Genomic DNA, 17,977 nt, shown 5'->3' on the forward strand with positions numbered 1-17,977 from the left:
ACAATATATTTAGTTTTTTAGTTTTATAAATGGTTCTGCTGTATTTATTCATTGAACTTTTCCTCCGCTGTTCTATTTATTTCCGATCAAATCCAAGTAAACCGATTGACCGTAACAACATTTTAAAAATGAAAATTTACTAAGATGCTAACGATTTGTAGAGAACCTTTAGTTGAAGCCTTCTAAATAATAAAGGGATTTTAGTGTACATTTCGGGTTTGATCTGTGTTTACTTTTCTGTAAATTAAGGCTGTAATATTGTTGTCTATTTCTACTTATGCAATCCCTAGATACATTTCACATATTGCCAACTCGATATTTGTATTCCACACCAGCATGCATCAGTAGAAACTGCTTCCTACACGCGATTGATCGTCTGGATCGTTGCGTCATGTTTTATATTGCCATTGTTATGTTGTAATTGTTTTACCGTTATATTGTTATATTGTCAGGACCGTAGCAGTATGAGGCAAACCGAGGCACTTAGCCCACTTTTTTTTGGTTGTTGTTGTTGTTATTTGGCAGGGGGAAAGTAAAACACTACTGGCAAATAAATAAACACCCTAAATACCTAGGAAGTGAATTAAACCATAGACCTTGCCTCAGTCAGAATTTTGTTTTATGACTGAGGCTGTATGGGCTGTTTGGGCGTCTTTCATGTTGATGTGAATTACTTTCCCTTCGCAATTTTAAGCTCTTTTAGCACTACATCCATTAAGGCGATAAACTTCAAATTTGGTGACTTTTTGTAAAGTCTACCTGGGAACAATTTCGATGACATGTTAACAATTAACAAGCTTGACATTTCTTTGGTACCCGAATTTGACTGGTATGTTTTTGTAATTTTGAATTTCCTTAGAAAAAAAAATTGTCATCTTTCTTGAAGTCACTTTTACTTTTAAGATATTTTTAGCTTTCTTGATCCGTTTTGATTATTTCAGAGTCAGTGTTGAGGTTTTCTATAGCTGCGTAGAAAACTGGTTTTCTCTTTATAGCTTTTAAACATCATAAATCTGGCCAAGCTGACAGCTGTTTGTAAATAATGGCGTGAGTTCAACGACATGTGACGTTATAGTGCCTTGTTAGAGACCTCAAAGGCGATATTTTTGGACACGCTCCATGTATATGAGGAATACAATGGATGCAGTTGAAGGAGTCTGTTCTGAACAAATAATAAAACAAAATTAAATTACCTCGCCGTCGGTTGATCAAGTGGCCGATAACGTTAGGGACGGACCATTAGAAAAGTGATGGGGGATGGGAAGAATATTCATGCAAGGGAGGGCGACTGAAAAAAAATCGTGTTAAGAAAAAATGAAGAAAAAAAAATTTCTGCAGAATGAATTGCACTGTCAGGCTTACAAACTGTACTCGCCTGAATGGCAACTTGGCAGCCACTTTATACTGCAGTTTTAATTTCTTTGCCCTGGTGCAATCCCCACTGACCTGGTTTTCTCTACAATTATGAAAACGAACATTTTTCCCTTTCAAGGCTAATACATTTTGTGCCCAGCAACCTCATCATGGACACTGTAGCCAAAATTGCTTGCAGAAAAACCCTCATAAAAAAAAACATGTTCTATAAACAGCCATCCTGCTTGATTTGTTGGCAATTAAGCAAGCACATACTGTGTTTTTCGCAACTGATATGTATAAATGACGATTGTGGGCACAGATGTGCACACCCATGACGAACCGTAACACTTTCCCTAAGATGGCCGTTAAGATCAACGTCTGACAAACGTCATAATCAAAGACTATCAGTGAGGTTTTTAATAACACATCTGATGCGTTTAGTATGAGCAATTTCAATCCAGTTTAGGTTTTTGACAAAGTAAATGACGCATTATAATTCAACTCCAATCGGTACATTAAATTAATCAGCTGAAAATCGTGGAAAACGTACCAAAAATGCTATTTTTTTCCGTTCGTGAACCGTGCAAAAGACCCCCCTGTACGACTCTCTTAAATGTGTCAGATGTTTGGTTATCTTTCCCCCGGAATATAATTTTCACAGTAAAACAAAACGATTGTGTGAAAGATAGAAAAAGAATATTTGTTTGAAGTTTGTTCCAAGCCATCAGATTGTGGCGAGCGTCAAGATTAAGATTGCGGCAGTAGAATATTCCCTCCCCCACCAAAAAAAAGATAAGTGTATGGGACTTGACTTCCCAAAAAAAATCCTGCAGAGGCAGTGGACGTGAGAAATAATTCCTGCAAGTTGAAAAATTCTCCCTTCCCCCTTCCCCACTCCCCCTTATCACTTTTCTAATGGTCCGTCCCTTAACGCTATTTAAAAGAAAGCCTTTTCCATTCAGGCGTGTAGTTAAATAGGTCACAGCGCTAACAAACGCTAACAAACGCTAACAAAACCTTCCCGCGCCGCATTTCTCCCAGGTTTTGTGCGCATTTATTTGCGCTGCGCCTTAACTAATTGAACACCTAGAAGTGGCTGTGTACCGGATAAATTGCTCTCAAGAAAATGGCGCAGAATGTTTTGTCCACATTTATCCACCGGATAGCGTTATTCGTCTTTTGGTTTCTGCTTTCTGAGAATATCAATAAATACCTTTTACTAACCTCGTCTTCTCGGTCCATACTGTAAGTTACGGAACGAGTTTTTTTCCCTTTCGGTTTACGGCCCAAGCGCGTAGCGCGCTGGCCATAAGTGGAAGGCGAAAACACGAGCATCCGTAACTTATAGTAAGGACGGAGAAGACGAGGTTGGTAAGATATTTATTGTATCAATACTGTGTGTCTGGCAGGTTCGGGGACGCTATTCTATTCACACGGAAGGGCTTTAAATTTCTGACTCACGTCAAAGGCAAAACGAGACAATTTGAAATCGTTTTAGTACACAATTTAAAGTAAAAGGGGAGTTTTAAACTTTTACCAGCAATAAAAGTTAAGAACACTTGGCGATAAATCACGAAACATTTTGGCATCAAAACAGCTTTAAATTTTAGCGGGCCGCACAGTGGAATACGGCTCGTTAAATTGACCAATCACAGCGCGCGTAGTAACTAAGACATATAATAAAAATAATTCTTAACCGAAAATATAGACTAGACGGACTGAGACCTAGTTGGTCAGGAAGTTTGATATTCTAATGGTTATTTCCAGTTAGAATGAACTGGCATGCAAAACTTTGTGGTTAGCTTATTTCAGCGGCCGCCCATCACACTGAAGCCGGTAGGAGGAATTTGTCAGCCAGCAATGTTACATTGATGTGCGAAAGAGATTTAGGGCAATCCCATCCTGGAATTTTTTTTTAAATCGCTACTTCAAATTCCGAAAGGTGACGCTAAATACATTTGGCAAACCCCTAAAAGGTGCTTACCACATATGCCGTCCCCTTGCGTGCGGGCCTTTCAAATCCCCTGCAGTTGCTACTTTTGCTTGCGATCTGGACGAACTCAGACAAAATCGATGGTCGGTGGACAGACTAACGTGATAGAGACTGCCGGAGTTTGAGAAGAGACGGAATAAAGAGAACTGTCAAAACACACTTTTACATTTATTTCAGAGTCATACACGCAAAGTCAGCTCTTAAAACATGTAAACGGATGACCCCCAAGCCCATTACAACCCCATTTCCACCACCTTCTCCCCGTCATATTAAATGAATAGTCGCTTCCGGTAAAAAAAAAAATCCCGTGCTCAACCCGCTGTATCATACATCCTTTACATAACAGGGACGGCGAAACCGGGGGGGGGGGCTGGGGGAGCTTTACCACAATTTCAAGCTAAAAATACGTAGAATAATAATTATAAACCCATAAGGAAAGTTAGCGCCTCTGGTGCTCGCTGTAAGCCCTCCCATCCCTGCATAACACTGTCTACTTTAAATGCCAACAAATGTAAATGATGGCGCTATCACTATCTACATCTACATTTATTAAGTTGATAAAATCTTGGAAGACATCACATCAACTGTACATAAGAACAGCCTAAAGAGGAATGGGACGAGACATGGCTACTCGGCCATACCGCCCTTGTCCCGCCTTCTTCCCTGCTCGGCCACCACCATACCGCCCTTTTGCGTTCGCGATGACTAAACACTCGTCCTGGTGACCCTTAGAGAAAAAACCAGCTGCCAGCAGACTACAATCACTGCAAATGTAGGCATTTCACTTATCCTATAACTGACGACAAGTGCATGCATAAAAACCTAATACTGTGTACTCTAAAATCCCATTAGTGCCAAATCGAGATTACTGTACCTCATGGCAAAGCGAAACCTAACATCTACTCTGATTTGATTTGACGTCCTAAGAAGTAGTTAGAAATGACGTTTAAGTATGAAGCATTTCATATTTCGCAAGCAGATGGAGAAATAACTCTCACATCACCTCTAAGTCCAACTTTAAAATCAGACCATTTCTTGACATTACCCCTTCCCCCGTGACATGACCTGGACAGCTTGAGTATTTCATTTGCAGTAAGGACCCTGTTCCACACGTTCAGATCAGTGAGTTCTCCAATGTAGCTTTGGCTAGCGACAAATCCTCCTCCAAACGAATCTTGGTCCTGCCCGATGACGAGGATTCCATTTGTGTTGATCACGTGACCGGTTTTAAATCCAGACCCACTGGCTTGGGAGACGCCATCTTTGTAAATCTTCCAGGAGCCAACTTTGTTTTCCCATGAAACACATATGTGATGCCAGAAGCCATCATTTGCTGATATTCCACTGATCCTAAGGAGTAAAGAGAAAGGATGAAGGTTACCGTTTTTAGAAATACCGATTTTTTGATTGGGTAATAAAATTACATGTATAAAGCATACGTGCGTTACCGAAGGTAAGTGTTCTCCAGTAAGGTCTGGTTCACACTAACGACATAACGGCATAATGACGAAACGACATAATCGCTTATAACGGCAATGTAAATATCGACATAAAGACATGGGACTAGATAAAAGGAAGACAACTGAAAAATGGAGGAAGAGACAATTGTTGGAATTGCTACTGGTTCTTCACGGTTATGTTATGTCAATATTGTTCACACTTGTTTTAACAGAAATACACATACATTATAACGACATAAGGAAAAGATCATTTTTTTTCCTTATGTCGTTATCTTCATTCTGTTTTGTTGCTAAACGTCATTATGTCCGCATGTTCACGCTGCAAACATAACGAAACAACGTTCTTAGTATGTCGCTATGGTTATTTCGTCATGCGGCAAATGTGAACCAGGCGTAATTAAATAAATTGACACTTGCTAAACCAAGTCATCTACACGTGTCCATAGTGTGAAAGCAACCTCAAGCAAGCCTCGATCGAAACTCGTCAATATACTATAGTATTTGTAATTACTGAATACGTCGTATTTTTTAATGTACAAAAACTCTATTAGTGTTCAGTTAGCACTATTAAGACAGAAACGCAAAGTATACTCTTTAAATAGTCTCCGCTTATCCCACGATTCTGCTCTTTTTCCAAAGTGTTACCTTGAGTCATCAATGATCACTAGTTGAATTTGAGACATCCTGTTTATTAGAACTTCATTGAAGTTCGAGTTCGTGCTGTAACTCACGACCGTCCGGTGATCTCCCGTCTTGTCCGTTGTACGCACTCGTAAGCACACGGTAAACGCGTTCGTGACTTGCAAGCCATGGTGGATGACATAGTCACTTGTCCCGCTTTTAGTAAAATAAAGGTCGAATGGTAAGCCTGTAATGGAACATAACAAAGGAAACCGAAGTTAACCCTAATTAGCGCTGTGGATTAGCCGTATTCATACTGCAGGGTGACAACTGAATCGTACCGTCATAAATTTATATAAGGACGTATAAGACCGTATAAGAGGTCATTTAGGCGCCATTTTGTTATCCTAGAAAACAAACCGTTTAAGCGTGAATTCGTGACAGATTTCTACGGGTCTGGCAGGAGCTAAAACTCGTCCGTCGACTCTGATGGACATGTAGACGGACAAAATTTGGGCGAGTTTCCCTCCGTTCCGTTTTCACAGTAGAATGGGAAACTAGTCACTGACGGAAACCCGACTTGGGCGAGTTTCCCGTCTTGCCTGTGAATTCGAGAATTGCATTTCGTTAAAGAAACGTTGCAACTTTCAAAGGCCGGGGAGCATATCACCTACAGTTAGACAATTAGGGAGCTTAAGAAAACCACGACGGCAACGGCAACGGAAACGTCGCTAAACGAAAGGTTTAATGAGCAGAACAATGGCTGTGCACGTGCGTTGTAATTCTTGGTACATTTCTTTGCCGTCCTCTGCGAAACAACAACGTGAAATGACCAAATTTCGCGTTGTCTGGAGAACGTGAACCACGAAGGCTATTTTTAAATTTCTGTTTCGAATTTATCGATGTGTCCTAGATTCAGTTTCGTGATAGTTTTGACAATGGTAAACAAAGTTAATCACTCTAGGGTATCGCCAGATTCGTTGGTAAGATATAAAATCATTTTTTAATCGTCGTTGTCCTCAGCGTCGCCGTCGTAGCTTCTTAAGCTCCCTAATGCAGTCGTGACGTCGGCTTTGAACTTAGCATGTTAAAAAGCATCTAATTCAATGCTAGATGCGAAGAAAGAAGATTAAAATATAAAAGTAATGAATAGCAACCAAGGGAACTTGAGGCAACTACGAACAGAAGTAGCTCACAAAGACCTGCAAAGACCTGTCTCCTGTTCGAGGCTATCCCTTTCTTTCCTCTTTGTTCACCCGCCCTGCGCTTTTTCGCGTCTTTCCTTTTAACCGAAAGCGTGGAACAGGCTAAGAAAGCTGAAAACTTCAGTGACGTGTCAACATTTAGTAGATGGAGCCTCATATCATCATTCGATCCACGAGTTCTTCTTGACACTTTTGTGAAGTCATTTTCAAAAACAATCTTAACTTATCTCCCTGCCACACATTTACAATAAGCATCATTGACCCTATAAGCCCTTGAAAGTTGACATTGGGACAAAAAAAAAAACTGCTCTGTGACAACTGCCAGGTATATTACACGTAGGGTCTGAATTGAGGTCGAACTTGTTCGTGCAGGCATGTTAAACTTCTTACGTCTTCTCAGAATAAAAAAGACATTCAATAATAACGAGGCATGATGGACAATGATGTAATAGCTCTAGGGTTTGCAGTTCCTGTGTGAAAGCATTAAAAAACTCATTAACAAACTGGCTGTTCGTGGCGATGCAATCGATACATGGACTCATACTAACCTGGCTGAATCTGACTGATTTGATTCTTTATCGAGGCGAGTTCTTTCTTCAAATCGTTCACTTCCTGTAACAACTGGCTGTTTCCATCGCACAAGTCGCACTGACCGACGCCATCCACAGAAACATTAATGACTGGACGACAGGGACACGCAGACGGGGATGTGCTTGCAGCACTTGTAGGGCGTGCAGCTCGAAAGAGGACTATCAGAGTAACAATCTTGAAGAAGCTTCCTGCGACCATCTTGAACTCGGGGAAAAAACTGATGTCGACACTGTGACTTGAGGTGAAAAATGAGGGTATACTTTCTTGCCTACAACAATATATATTGCGGGGGGTCTGCGGTAACGAGCCAATCAAATTACTGTACTTTATAGACAACAGGAAAATAGATACCATGATTAGGATTACGGCTCGGTTAAGTGACTGGCATGGTATGGGCTGATCGTGTCACAATAAAAAAAATAAAAAACGATAATACCATCACGTTCCATCACGTTCCATCACGTTCCATCACGTTCCATCACGTTCCATCACCAAGAGGCCCCTGCGAAGTTTTGACTAATAAAGACCTGAGCAGAGAATGCCATTATCGTGGCAAAATTAATTTTATACAATAATTCAAATCATTCTCGCATTTTAACTGGTTAGTACTTACGATCTATTGGAGGACAGGACGAGGACGAGCACCCTCGTCGTTTTTATCGTGGGACGCCCTTCGGAGGGAATCTAAGAAGTCATTCACAATTTCTGGGTTTTGGTTTATTTACTATAATACACAGTAGATTCCATGTTGCCGTACGTCTTTTCAGTTAGAGATCACAGATCGATGATGTCAAAATGTGGTAAGAACATCAGAGACACATTTTCCTAAGGGCTCGTGTGTAACGCCAGGTGTAACGTTTTTGTTCCTACCACATTTCAATGCATCTGTGATATAACAATTAGATAATGAGTGCACTTCCTGTGCGCTTGAAGAACAGAGCGCGAGTCCCAGGGCAAAATTGGATCTTTAATTACAGAGAAAACTGGAAATCTTTTTTACTGAACGAAACTAGTCAAATCAATTGGGCGAGAGACTGTTATCGGCTACTTCTCGTTAAGAAACACCAATCACCTCATACTGGCCCGGAAAGATGGAAACGAGATATTTTGATAGAATCATGCACAGAGAATTGGACAGATGTTTTTAAAATGGCTCCAAAAACATGCAAAGAAAATAAGTAGAAAGAATTTCAATTCAAATTTATTCATAAGATTGTCATTACAAAGAAAGAACTCTTCAGATATGGGATAAATACAGACAGTGACTGCATTTACTGTGGTGAGCCAGACTCCATAAATCACACCTTTATCGATTGCGAATTTACAAAAACCTTCACAAGCAAAGTCATTAATTGGTTAACACTCAGAACGGTTCGAACTTTCAACCAGATACAAAAGAAATGCTTTTCGCTAGTGAGAAAATTCAATTACACCCTCCTGTTCATGAAATTCTATGTGTATGTAAGTAAACTAAACAACAGTTCAGTTGTACCAACCGAATCAATTATAAACACAAAGTTGAAAATTTGTAAATTAACAGCTATAAACTACTGGTAACATGACTATTCTCCTCACCAACTTAACAGACTAAGTTACTTTTAATTGTATTAAATCAAGATTAGAAATCATTCCTCCTCCCACTTGCCCCCGCTATTAGTTCTTTGTTTACTTTCTTGATTGTTTCGTATATTTAAGTTTTCCTTTTCTTTTATTTTTTCTTTCTCATTTTTTTCATTCTTGTTTTTTATCCTGTTTTATTTAATTGTAGCTGATGTGTGTTGTCAGAATTAATTAATTACTTTATTTTATTCGTTTTCCTAATGAAAGTAAGTAACACCTGGCGTTAATAAGTAATGTACATTGGGGTTTGGGTTACGAAAAAAACAATTAGATTATGAGCTCGAGAGTTCTATCACGCATAGAAATCGAGAGCAAAAAATCAAATCGTTTAAGTATAAATCTACTAGTCGTTCAAAACTTTATCTAAATCCACTTCAAAACCAGACACTTCGAAAATGCAAAGAAGCGGCCGTCAGTTTAACAAGCGCACACTGTTGGGCTACTCAGTATCTACAACAAAATAGCTAGTGATTAGCGTAGCAAATCATAGAACGGCGTTTGTGATTAAACGCTATTAGATTCATACTAATTAATACTGGACATGACGCACGGCAACATGGAATCTATCTGTTAAATATTTCTCACTTAACAAATCGAATGTGGTTTAGCGTTGTCTGTACTCTTATCGACAACGAGTATGCGTCATGACAGTGGTCAAAATGTTGTGGACTCACGAGACGACTCACGTACTATTAAGTACGGGAAACATTCTCTGAAATATCTTGGGTCTTTTTTGTGGTCAAAGTTGACAAAGGAGGAACGTGGTATGGATAGTGTGAGTACTTTTAAACGTCGGATAAGGAAAAGAGACTTAACGCACTTAATTGAAGACGGGGGCTGCAAGAACTGTTATTTATGCAATAGTTAATTTAGAAAGTGATCATAATTATGTAATCAGTGTATGTTTTAAGTACGTTTGTAACTAGAGTTCTATTTAGAATAAGTGTATGTTTTTAAACATGTTTTTAACTAGAGTTTTATTTAGAATAAGGGTTACAACTTTCACAAAATTCTAATGTTTTTCCTTAATTTTTCTTTAATTAGTGTCACCAATTAGTGTGTAAAACGTTAGAACGACTGACACTTGAATAAAGTTTACTACTACTACTACTGCTACTGCTGCTACTGCTGCTACTGCTACTGCTACTGCTACTACTACTGCTACTGCTGCTACTGCTACTGCTACTGCTACTACTACTGCTACTGCTACTGCTACTACTGCTGCTACTGCTACTGCTACTACTGCTACTGCTGCTACTGCTACTGCTACTGCTACTGCTACTGCTACTGCTACTGCTACTGCTACTGCTACTGCTACTGCTACTGCTACTGCTACTGCTACTGCTACTGCTACTGCTACTGCTACTGCTACTACGTAGCCGAGTGAGTCCACAACAAATTTTGAACACTGTGATGACGCATATCGTTGTTGATAAGAGTACAGACCACGGTAAATAAGCCAATCAGATTGCGAGATTAGTAGCAATCGTAGTAAAAAGGTATTTCTCATGCAATTGACAGCGCCAGGATTAGGAGAGTGCTCAGAGGGCTTTAACACTGATTAATCATCGATTAAACATATATTATTAACCTGCTTAGTCTGAGAAGCAAATTTGCAGATTACTTTTTAGAAAAATTACAATCTTCCTGGTGTAATTACTGACATACCGCACAGAACACCACTGTGGAAAAACTATGCTTACTTTGAAACAGATTTCCCATTTTACTACTTGGATGTTTACATCATTTGCATTTTATACGGAGTACTGTGCAGAAGTAATGCAAGCTAAATTCGACGAAATTCGCGTACTTAGGGAGCTTTTCGACGAAAATTAAAATTTCTCAAATCAAGGGAAATCTTATTCTAAACAAAGCAAAGTTTTCGATACGAGAAGCCATAAGCTAAAAGGTAGGAAGACCATTTTTGTGTGAATATCAAAAGAAATGACGTCTTCTCATTGGCTGATCAAGATCGTCCTCTTCATCCTCCGCATCTTCGTCTTTCACCGCTGGATTTAGAATATCATAACATCCAGCAGCCTTTTCATTCTTGACACAATTGATGTAAGCCTCGATACTTTGCTCCAAGTAACTTAAAGGTGAGGAACCCTGGGATAGCAAGTGATAGTGAAAGTCCCGGAGATCAAACTTATCTCCCAGCATTTTTTTCGCTTTTGTTCTGAGTTTCTTAATATGTTGTTGTCCAATCATATAAGCTGTAGCCTGGCCGGGAGCACTCTGGTACCGAGTAACTTCTTTTAAGGCGGTGTCACTTTCATCCCAGGCGTAATCTGCAAAGAACCGCAGGGCTTTTTGGCGGGAAAACCCTTTGTAGTGCAAACCAGAGTCTACAATCAGACGTAAGGCTCGCCAGATCTAAACAAGAAAAAAAAAAAATCTGGTACGCATCCTTTCGTTATGAAAATGAACACTAAAAGGAAAAGATGTTTCTGCCGTTTCGCGGTCATTCTCTAGTTCAGGCTCAAAAATAAAATTTACATGTATAAATCCGTATATGCCTGCATTAATGAACGCTTAGCGAAAGATGAATGAAGCAAAGATACTTTGCACCGAGTGAGTCACACAGTTTGATTTTACGACTCTGCAAGGCCTAAAAATCACTCCAGTGAATGAAAAAAGGATAATAGATTGAGGGAAGGGGATAGGGAGAATTAGAAGACTGAAAGACAGAAAAAAAAAACCTGGACTACGGAGAGATATTCATCAAAACCGTATTTTGTTAATTTTGATAAGCATGTTATTTGATGGGATTCAGAGTCACCCCAAATTTTGGCGAAAATGTAAGGTAGGTCTGAACCCTGAATACAGAATTTCAAAAAAAAAAAAAAAAAACATTCCAAAAAGCTGTATCTTAAAATGCTTATCAATTTTTGATGATAGAAAATGAGTTTCCCAGCAGATTTTGAATTATAGACACTCAAACTAAAATTAAGGGTGTTTTTAACAGGTGTTATATTTGCTATTTTATTCTCCTATACTGTATGAACGTGACCACAACTTGTTTAACAATGATTGGGTATTTGTGCAATGCCAATATTGTAACATCAGTTAATAAAGAGTGGTATTATTCAACCGTCAATGCATAACTACCAGTAACCTTAAATTTGTTAGCCCGGGTAACACCACCGTTTGCCTCATTAGCACTCCAGTTAGGGATAATTTTCAGTAGTAGACGAGTGTGACGTTTCAACGAAATTTTGATTAGAACTCGAACACCAAAACAAAGCAAAACACTGGTCCAATTTATTTAATGATGAACGCAAAGCATTAGCCATGACGGGTCCATTTGGAGAATCTATGGACAGACCCCTACTTTTGTTATATTTTTCCAGATCTCTCCTCCATTACCCACGCGAGAGAGAGGGAGTTGCAATCCTAAACCGCTTTTAAACAAAAGCACGTAATCTTTCTTTACATGCCCATTGTCAGACCTTCAATTTTTTGCCTGTTCACTAATTCATACACAGTTTCAGACCCAGATCGCACCTTTTGACCCAGTTCTTTACTTTTTGCAAAACAGCTGAAAACCTTTGGCACAGCAGACACCACAGATCCTACGAGATTTGTCTCTAGCTACCAACCTGCCACTTCAGCATGCCATATTTTTGCCAGGGTTCATCCGCGTAAGTATCCGTGTCCTCACCAATCAGCGGGTCTTCAGCGTATAGCCCCCAGCCCTCGGTAAACGCGGTGTAGTACGTTTCTTGGTCGAGCCATTTGATCACTCCACCACAGCTGTCCCGAAAGTGTTCTTCCAGACCCTGCACCTACGTATTAAAGAGAGTGGGTGGAGGTTACGTTGTCCAGCTGGAAATCCTGGAAAAGGTCCAATACTTTTGAACATCTCAACAACTCAGTGAAGGGATGAATTGGATATCATTTTAGACCTAGGAATTCTACTGGAATACGTCTCGGTTCTGTATTTACCGCTTGACTTTTTGTTTTTGTTGGTCTCTCGCTCGGTTTGTTTGTTTGTATGTTTGTCTGTCTGTCATTCTGTCTGTCTGTCTGTCTGACTGACTGACAGACCGACACCGACTGACCGACTAAATGACGCACTCTCTGATTGACAGACCGACTGACTGACTGACTGACTCACTCACTGACTGGCCGACTGACTGACTAGCTGGCTGGCTTTCTGTCTGACTGACTGATTGTCTGTCTGTCTGACTGACTGACAGGCCGACCGACCGACTGACTGACTAAATGACTTACTGTCTGACTGACAGATCGACAGACCGACTGATTGACTGGCTGACTGGCTGACCGACTGGCTGACTGACTGGCTGACCGACTGGCTGGCCGGCTGGCTGGCTGGCTGGCTGGCTGGCTGAAAGTCAACAATCTTTCGCAACGCTTACTTGTGTGTGGTGTCCAGGCCTTCCTTCGTGCGCGTTCGTACTCCATTCCTCGTACTTTGGCCCAGGTCTCGCAGAAAAAAAACGGGACATTGTAACGGGCGTTCTTTTTACATTGTGCCCCAGCCTCGTTAAAGTTTGCCGCAGCAGAAGGGTTGAAGTCCGGATACATTTGTATTGGACAGTTGGGCGTTGTGTGTTTTGCACCACTGAAATAGAACATTTTAATCGTCTTTGGATCCAGTAAACTGAAAGCCTGAAGGAAACAATCGAAGAAACACTTAGAATTAAGTCTGTTACGTATGATTTTTGGGTAGCAGAGTTATGTACATATGTCATTGCAACTAGAGACACCATTACCTTGATTTGAGATGAGATAAACTTTCTCGTCCCTTGCGGATTTCCTGTATATATTTATCCCTCGGGCCATAACGAAGGACAAAATGTGGAAATTCAGTAGGATTGAGCAAAAAACTCATAAGATGTGTGACACTGCCACTAAATTAGATATAAGGCTCAAAAGGCTCTTAAAAGTGTCAAATATTCGCTGGTAATCTAAACGTTTGAAAAAGGGTACTTTGTTCTAAATAACAAATTTGAATAAAATTTCCGACATTCAGATTGCATTAACAAGAAAGCGTTTACACGACTGATGAAAACTGCAATTTGTGGAAGTCGATTTACTGTTCCTTATAAAAATGGTCTCTACATTGCTGGCCGTCTAACAAAACTATATAGTCATTTCCGTCACCGCAAAATTAAAAAGTACAGAGAAGCAGAGTTGCTAACGCAATAATGTGTTTTTTTCTACTGACCATGCGGGCTTCATCGAACCAGTTTTGAAGCGCTCGCCATCTTGTGGGACAGTATTTCTTTGCCCCTTCCACATCACCACACACAACATGAGCATTCTTGTCTGACTCGTTCTTCGGAATCTCCTCCTCGATGAAGTACATGTCTGAATGGTTCATTCTCTTGATAAACTGCTCTTTGGCTGAGTCGTTGTTTCTTTCACGTGTCACCAGCCTTGCCACCTCCAATACCTGTGCATGATGTTTAGGGAAAAAAGGTTCAACAGTTCAACAGTATCATACTTTAGCTGGTTTTCATGCGGGTCCCCTATCCTGATCGAATTGGAATTTGGAAATGTTGGTTTTTCAGGAGGGAAGAAAACCGGAAAAAACGGGGGAAAACCCTCGGAGCAGGGCAAAAACCAACAACAAACTCAACCCACATATGACACCGGGGCAAAATCGCATCAGGGCCACATTGGCGGGGAGGCGATGCCCCAACCCTGCTCCCCTAAATACTCCTTTTACTATCTTTTATACGATGTAGCAGAATTGCTTTTGTTGTTCTTACTCAGAAACTTTCTAATGAAGAGTCAAATTCCAGTTACGTTAACCACAGCATTGCAAAGGACAGTCGATCACGAATATCACTTGCTTTATAAATAAATTCTATTTCCTTCGTGTTCATTTTTGGCCACAAACAATACCAATTCCAACAATTCATAATCACAAATTTTGAGTATCACATCACCCACCTGGGGATAAAGTTCTTTCAGCATCTTAAATCCGAGTTCATGTATTTCATCCGGGGACATGGTGTTTGTTGTGAAGTAAGGTACGATCTGCTGATAAGACTTCTTTCCGTTCAGCAATTCCCCTGTTGGTAGCGACTTGTTTGTCGGTCTTGACTTGATAGCGGTATTGTTGACATACACGAAGGAAAGAGGAAGTGTAGCCAAACCGCTAGAAACATTACTGGGAACGCAATGCTGCATGTGATCTCTCCTAAGATACCTAAACAAGGGGTACGAGAACTATATTGTAATAAAAACATATATATAAACCTACTGTATTAATCTCGGGCGTTTAATATAGCATAATCTTGAATGCATTAATTTCTAATACCTGCCACTTTTCATGTACACTTTACATGTGGCTACCTCATGTGTCTACCCGTTGTTGCCGCATTCTTTCGTCGTTTTCTGCTTGCAGGCGCATTCTATTCCGTTGCCATCGCGTTCTTTCCGTTTATCTCACTTGTTCGTAATCGCTATTCTAATAGGTTTTTTAGCCGATAATTTCGCTTTCTTTCCGTCTTTTTTGTCCAAGTGTTTTCAGTTTCTTTTTGCTTTTCATATGCATCCTGGGTTCAGCTTGGTGATAGTTATCAAGAGTCTTGCCGACTCCATTGTTTTCCTCGCTTCGTGCTCCTAGTCGTACAACGTTTGTTACTGTCGTAACCTTTACCTTGCACGTAATTTATTTTGTTCTGAAACAACCGCTTTCATCGTTTTCACCACTCCTCGTCTTTAACGTTACGCAATTAAAGTAGTGTGTTGAACGCTCGACAGGTTCTTTGGCTACAATACTCCCTTATGAGTATATGTTCATTTGAAATATAAATATGGTTTTATTTTTAAAAAAAGCAATATGATAGTTAATATGACAAAGGAAATCTAGCTGCTGTGTATCAGGGCATGTGCGCTATGCCACATCTTTGTCTAAGATCTCAAAAACATTTGAGAGAAAAAGTTGACGTCAAAAATAAGCTCAAACCAGAAAGAACATTTTGTTATTGACGTTTCGGCAGCGCAGGTTCGTTTACTCTGTAATGTTTCCCCATTTTCATGTGATCTAGATCACTTAATTAATCCCCTCTAAGGACGACTATACCTCCGTTACGACAGATCAAGTTCACTTACGTGAATAAATCGTCGATTGGTTTTCCCACGTTTTCAACAAGAGAATCTCTCAGGGATTCATTCACCGATTTCCCGTACTTTTTTTCCCACGAATTGCTTTCATCAGTATTTTTAACGAGTGTCTTAAGAAACCCGGGTTGCAGAAGCGGTTTGATAAAATCCTCTTCAAAGATTCCTTTACAAGGGGGGAAAATGCTGTTAGTAGAGTAACATAGCGGTGAGGCAAATCACGATAATATGTACAGTTAGCCAAGCCTAAAAGAGGAGCTCCTAATTACAATAGCGATCCAATCGAAAACCTGTACCTAAGCAGCCATCAACTCCAACAAAACACATGATCTCGATGAGTTCTAAACATGCACCCGCGATATGGTCACGTGATACTGGTCATCAGATACCTTGTTTAGGCAGGTGCCAATTCAACATAACGCGGATGCCCAACATCAAAGATGTATGCTGTAAACCCGCCCCTCCCAATCTCTTAGGGGAAAGCCCTGAAAACGAGGTTGTTGCAGAGGGTGACATTTCATACTGATTTACATTAAGGGGTGTACAGACGTATGGACGGACGGATGGACAATCACGTAACAACAAACATTTTTTAGCTGGATAGGTTACCATCGGGACCGGTGGGTTACCGGGATTCCGCTCACGCGCCCTAAGCGCGCAGGAGGTCCGCTATAATTCAACTGTCCCGGTTTTAACACTGCTGTGGACAGCTAGTAAACCAACAAATACTGCAGATGGAACATTGATTTTATATACACTTAACAAAAACCCCAGCTGATGGAAGGCTAACCAGCTGACTTTTTACAAACGTAAGCGCAGCCGAGGAGTTGAACTCAGGACTATACTGAGAACAAATCCAGTTAGCAGCAGTTTGAATTATTTGAACCAAGGACGTGACAATTAAAATCCAGCGCTAGCTATTTTACGGCTGCCCCGCCGCCTGTGAAAACATCAGAACCTTACCCTTAGCTCCTTTGATTGATATGTTACGGAAATACGACGTCAACCGTTAATGCCAGCTTTACATTCTTCGACAGAGCGCACCATTCCAACCAAAACACCGTATTCCATGTTCCTCCTGTATTGAACAAACGTTTCTTTAATCCCTGCCAGCTTGCTTAGTAGATTCTCCAAGTCTTTTGTGGAGTTTGGCTTGAAGTGATTCAAACTTTTCTTCATTTCGGAAGGGGTATCGCACAGAGGTTGCCAACACCACAAATTGGGACCCATTAGGAAATCACCCGCGTAATAGTTCACATCATAAGGGGTTCCAAAAACGTGCTGTAAATAATGCTTGACTTGAGCCAAAGCCTTCCTCTCGCGTGGCTTTAGTTTATGCACCTCAAAATGTGTCTTGTTTATTTCATCGAGTAGCGCCCACGCTTCGTCAGTGATAATCTTGATGTTGCTCGGGGATGGGTCGTAAGAGCGATATTTTCCCCGTATTTCAGTCGGCGACACCCTCGGCTTGTAAGCGATTCTATTTGGGTGAAGCCGGTAATAACTATCTTGTACTTTCTGAAGAAACGTGTCCAAGCCGACGCGGACAGCTTCGTCTGAGTAAGAACATCTGTCCGATGTGTGGGGAGAGCTCTCATCACATGGTGTGTCACGTGTCAGAAGAACGATTCCTGTGATGAGACAAATAAGCCCAGTGGTGGCCAGGAACCCCGCTAACACCAAAAGCAGGATAACACGCATGACCAAATTGGGGACACGTCTGCTCAGATTCTCTTAAGAGGCACGTGCCTTTCCTAAATACTATGGAAAGATAGACACAAAGTAAATGTAATGAAATGGCCATACCTTCTCACAGAGTATTGCCAAAGCATACATCTTAATTTAAATAAAATGAACTTCATCATTTAAACATATTAACAAAATTAATTAATAAGGCTATATAGATTATTACATAGTTTTTAACAATACAGTTTCGATATAGCGCGCGCAGTGAGCTATTTCTAGATTTTGCCTCGCCAATTTGACGAATTTGACCCAAATTATAAGTTCCCTAAGTCTCAAACAATGGA

The 17,977-nt window shown here is 40.4% G+C and overlaps 1 protein-coding gene and 1 pseudogene across 2 annotated transcripts; both read right to left on the reverse strand.

Moving 5' to 3' along the window:
- Nucleotides 1-1,615: 1,615 nt before the first annotated feature.
- Nucleotides 1,616-7,584, reverse strand: LOC145499480 (C-reactive protein-like). The gene is made up of 3 exons (XM_081478995.1): nt 7,184-7,584; nt 5,455-5,677; nt 1,616-4,699 (listed from the first exon to the last, which is right to left on the reverse strand). The coding sequence occupies exons 1-3, from the start codon at nt 7,578-7,580 to the stop codon at nt 4,312-4,314; spliced, it is 1,008 nt and encodes a 335-aa protein (XP_081335121.1). The 5' UTR covers nt 7,581-7,584; the 3' UTR covers nt 1,616-4,311.
- A 3,197-nt stretch (nt 7,585-10,781) lies between these two features.
- Nucleotides 10,782-17,799, reverse strand: LOC145499478 (uncharacterized; annotated as a pseudogene). The gene is made up of 7 exons (XR_014050946.1): nt 16,911-17,799; nt 15,939-16,113; nt 14,772-15,030; nt 14,041-14,268; nt 13,229-13,481; nt 12,449-12,634; nt 10,782-11,222 (listed from the first exon to the last, which is right to left on the reverse strand). The product of XR_014050946.1 is annotated as an uncharacterized LOC145499478 (transcript).
- Between the last annotated feature and the right edge of the window lie 178 nt (nt 17,800-17,977).

The sequence above is a fragment of the Orbicella franksi genome, chromosome 10, assembly GCF_964199315.1.
Source record: "Orbicella franksi chromosome 10, jaOrbFran1.1, whole genome shotgun sequence".
Taxonomy (NCBI): Eukaryota; Metazoa; Cnidaria; class Anthozoa; order Scleractinia; family Merulinidae; genus Orbicella; species Orbicella franksi.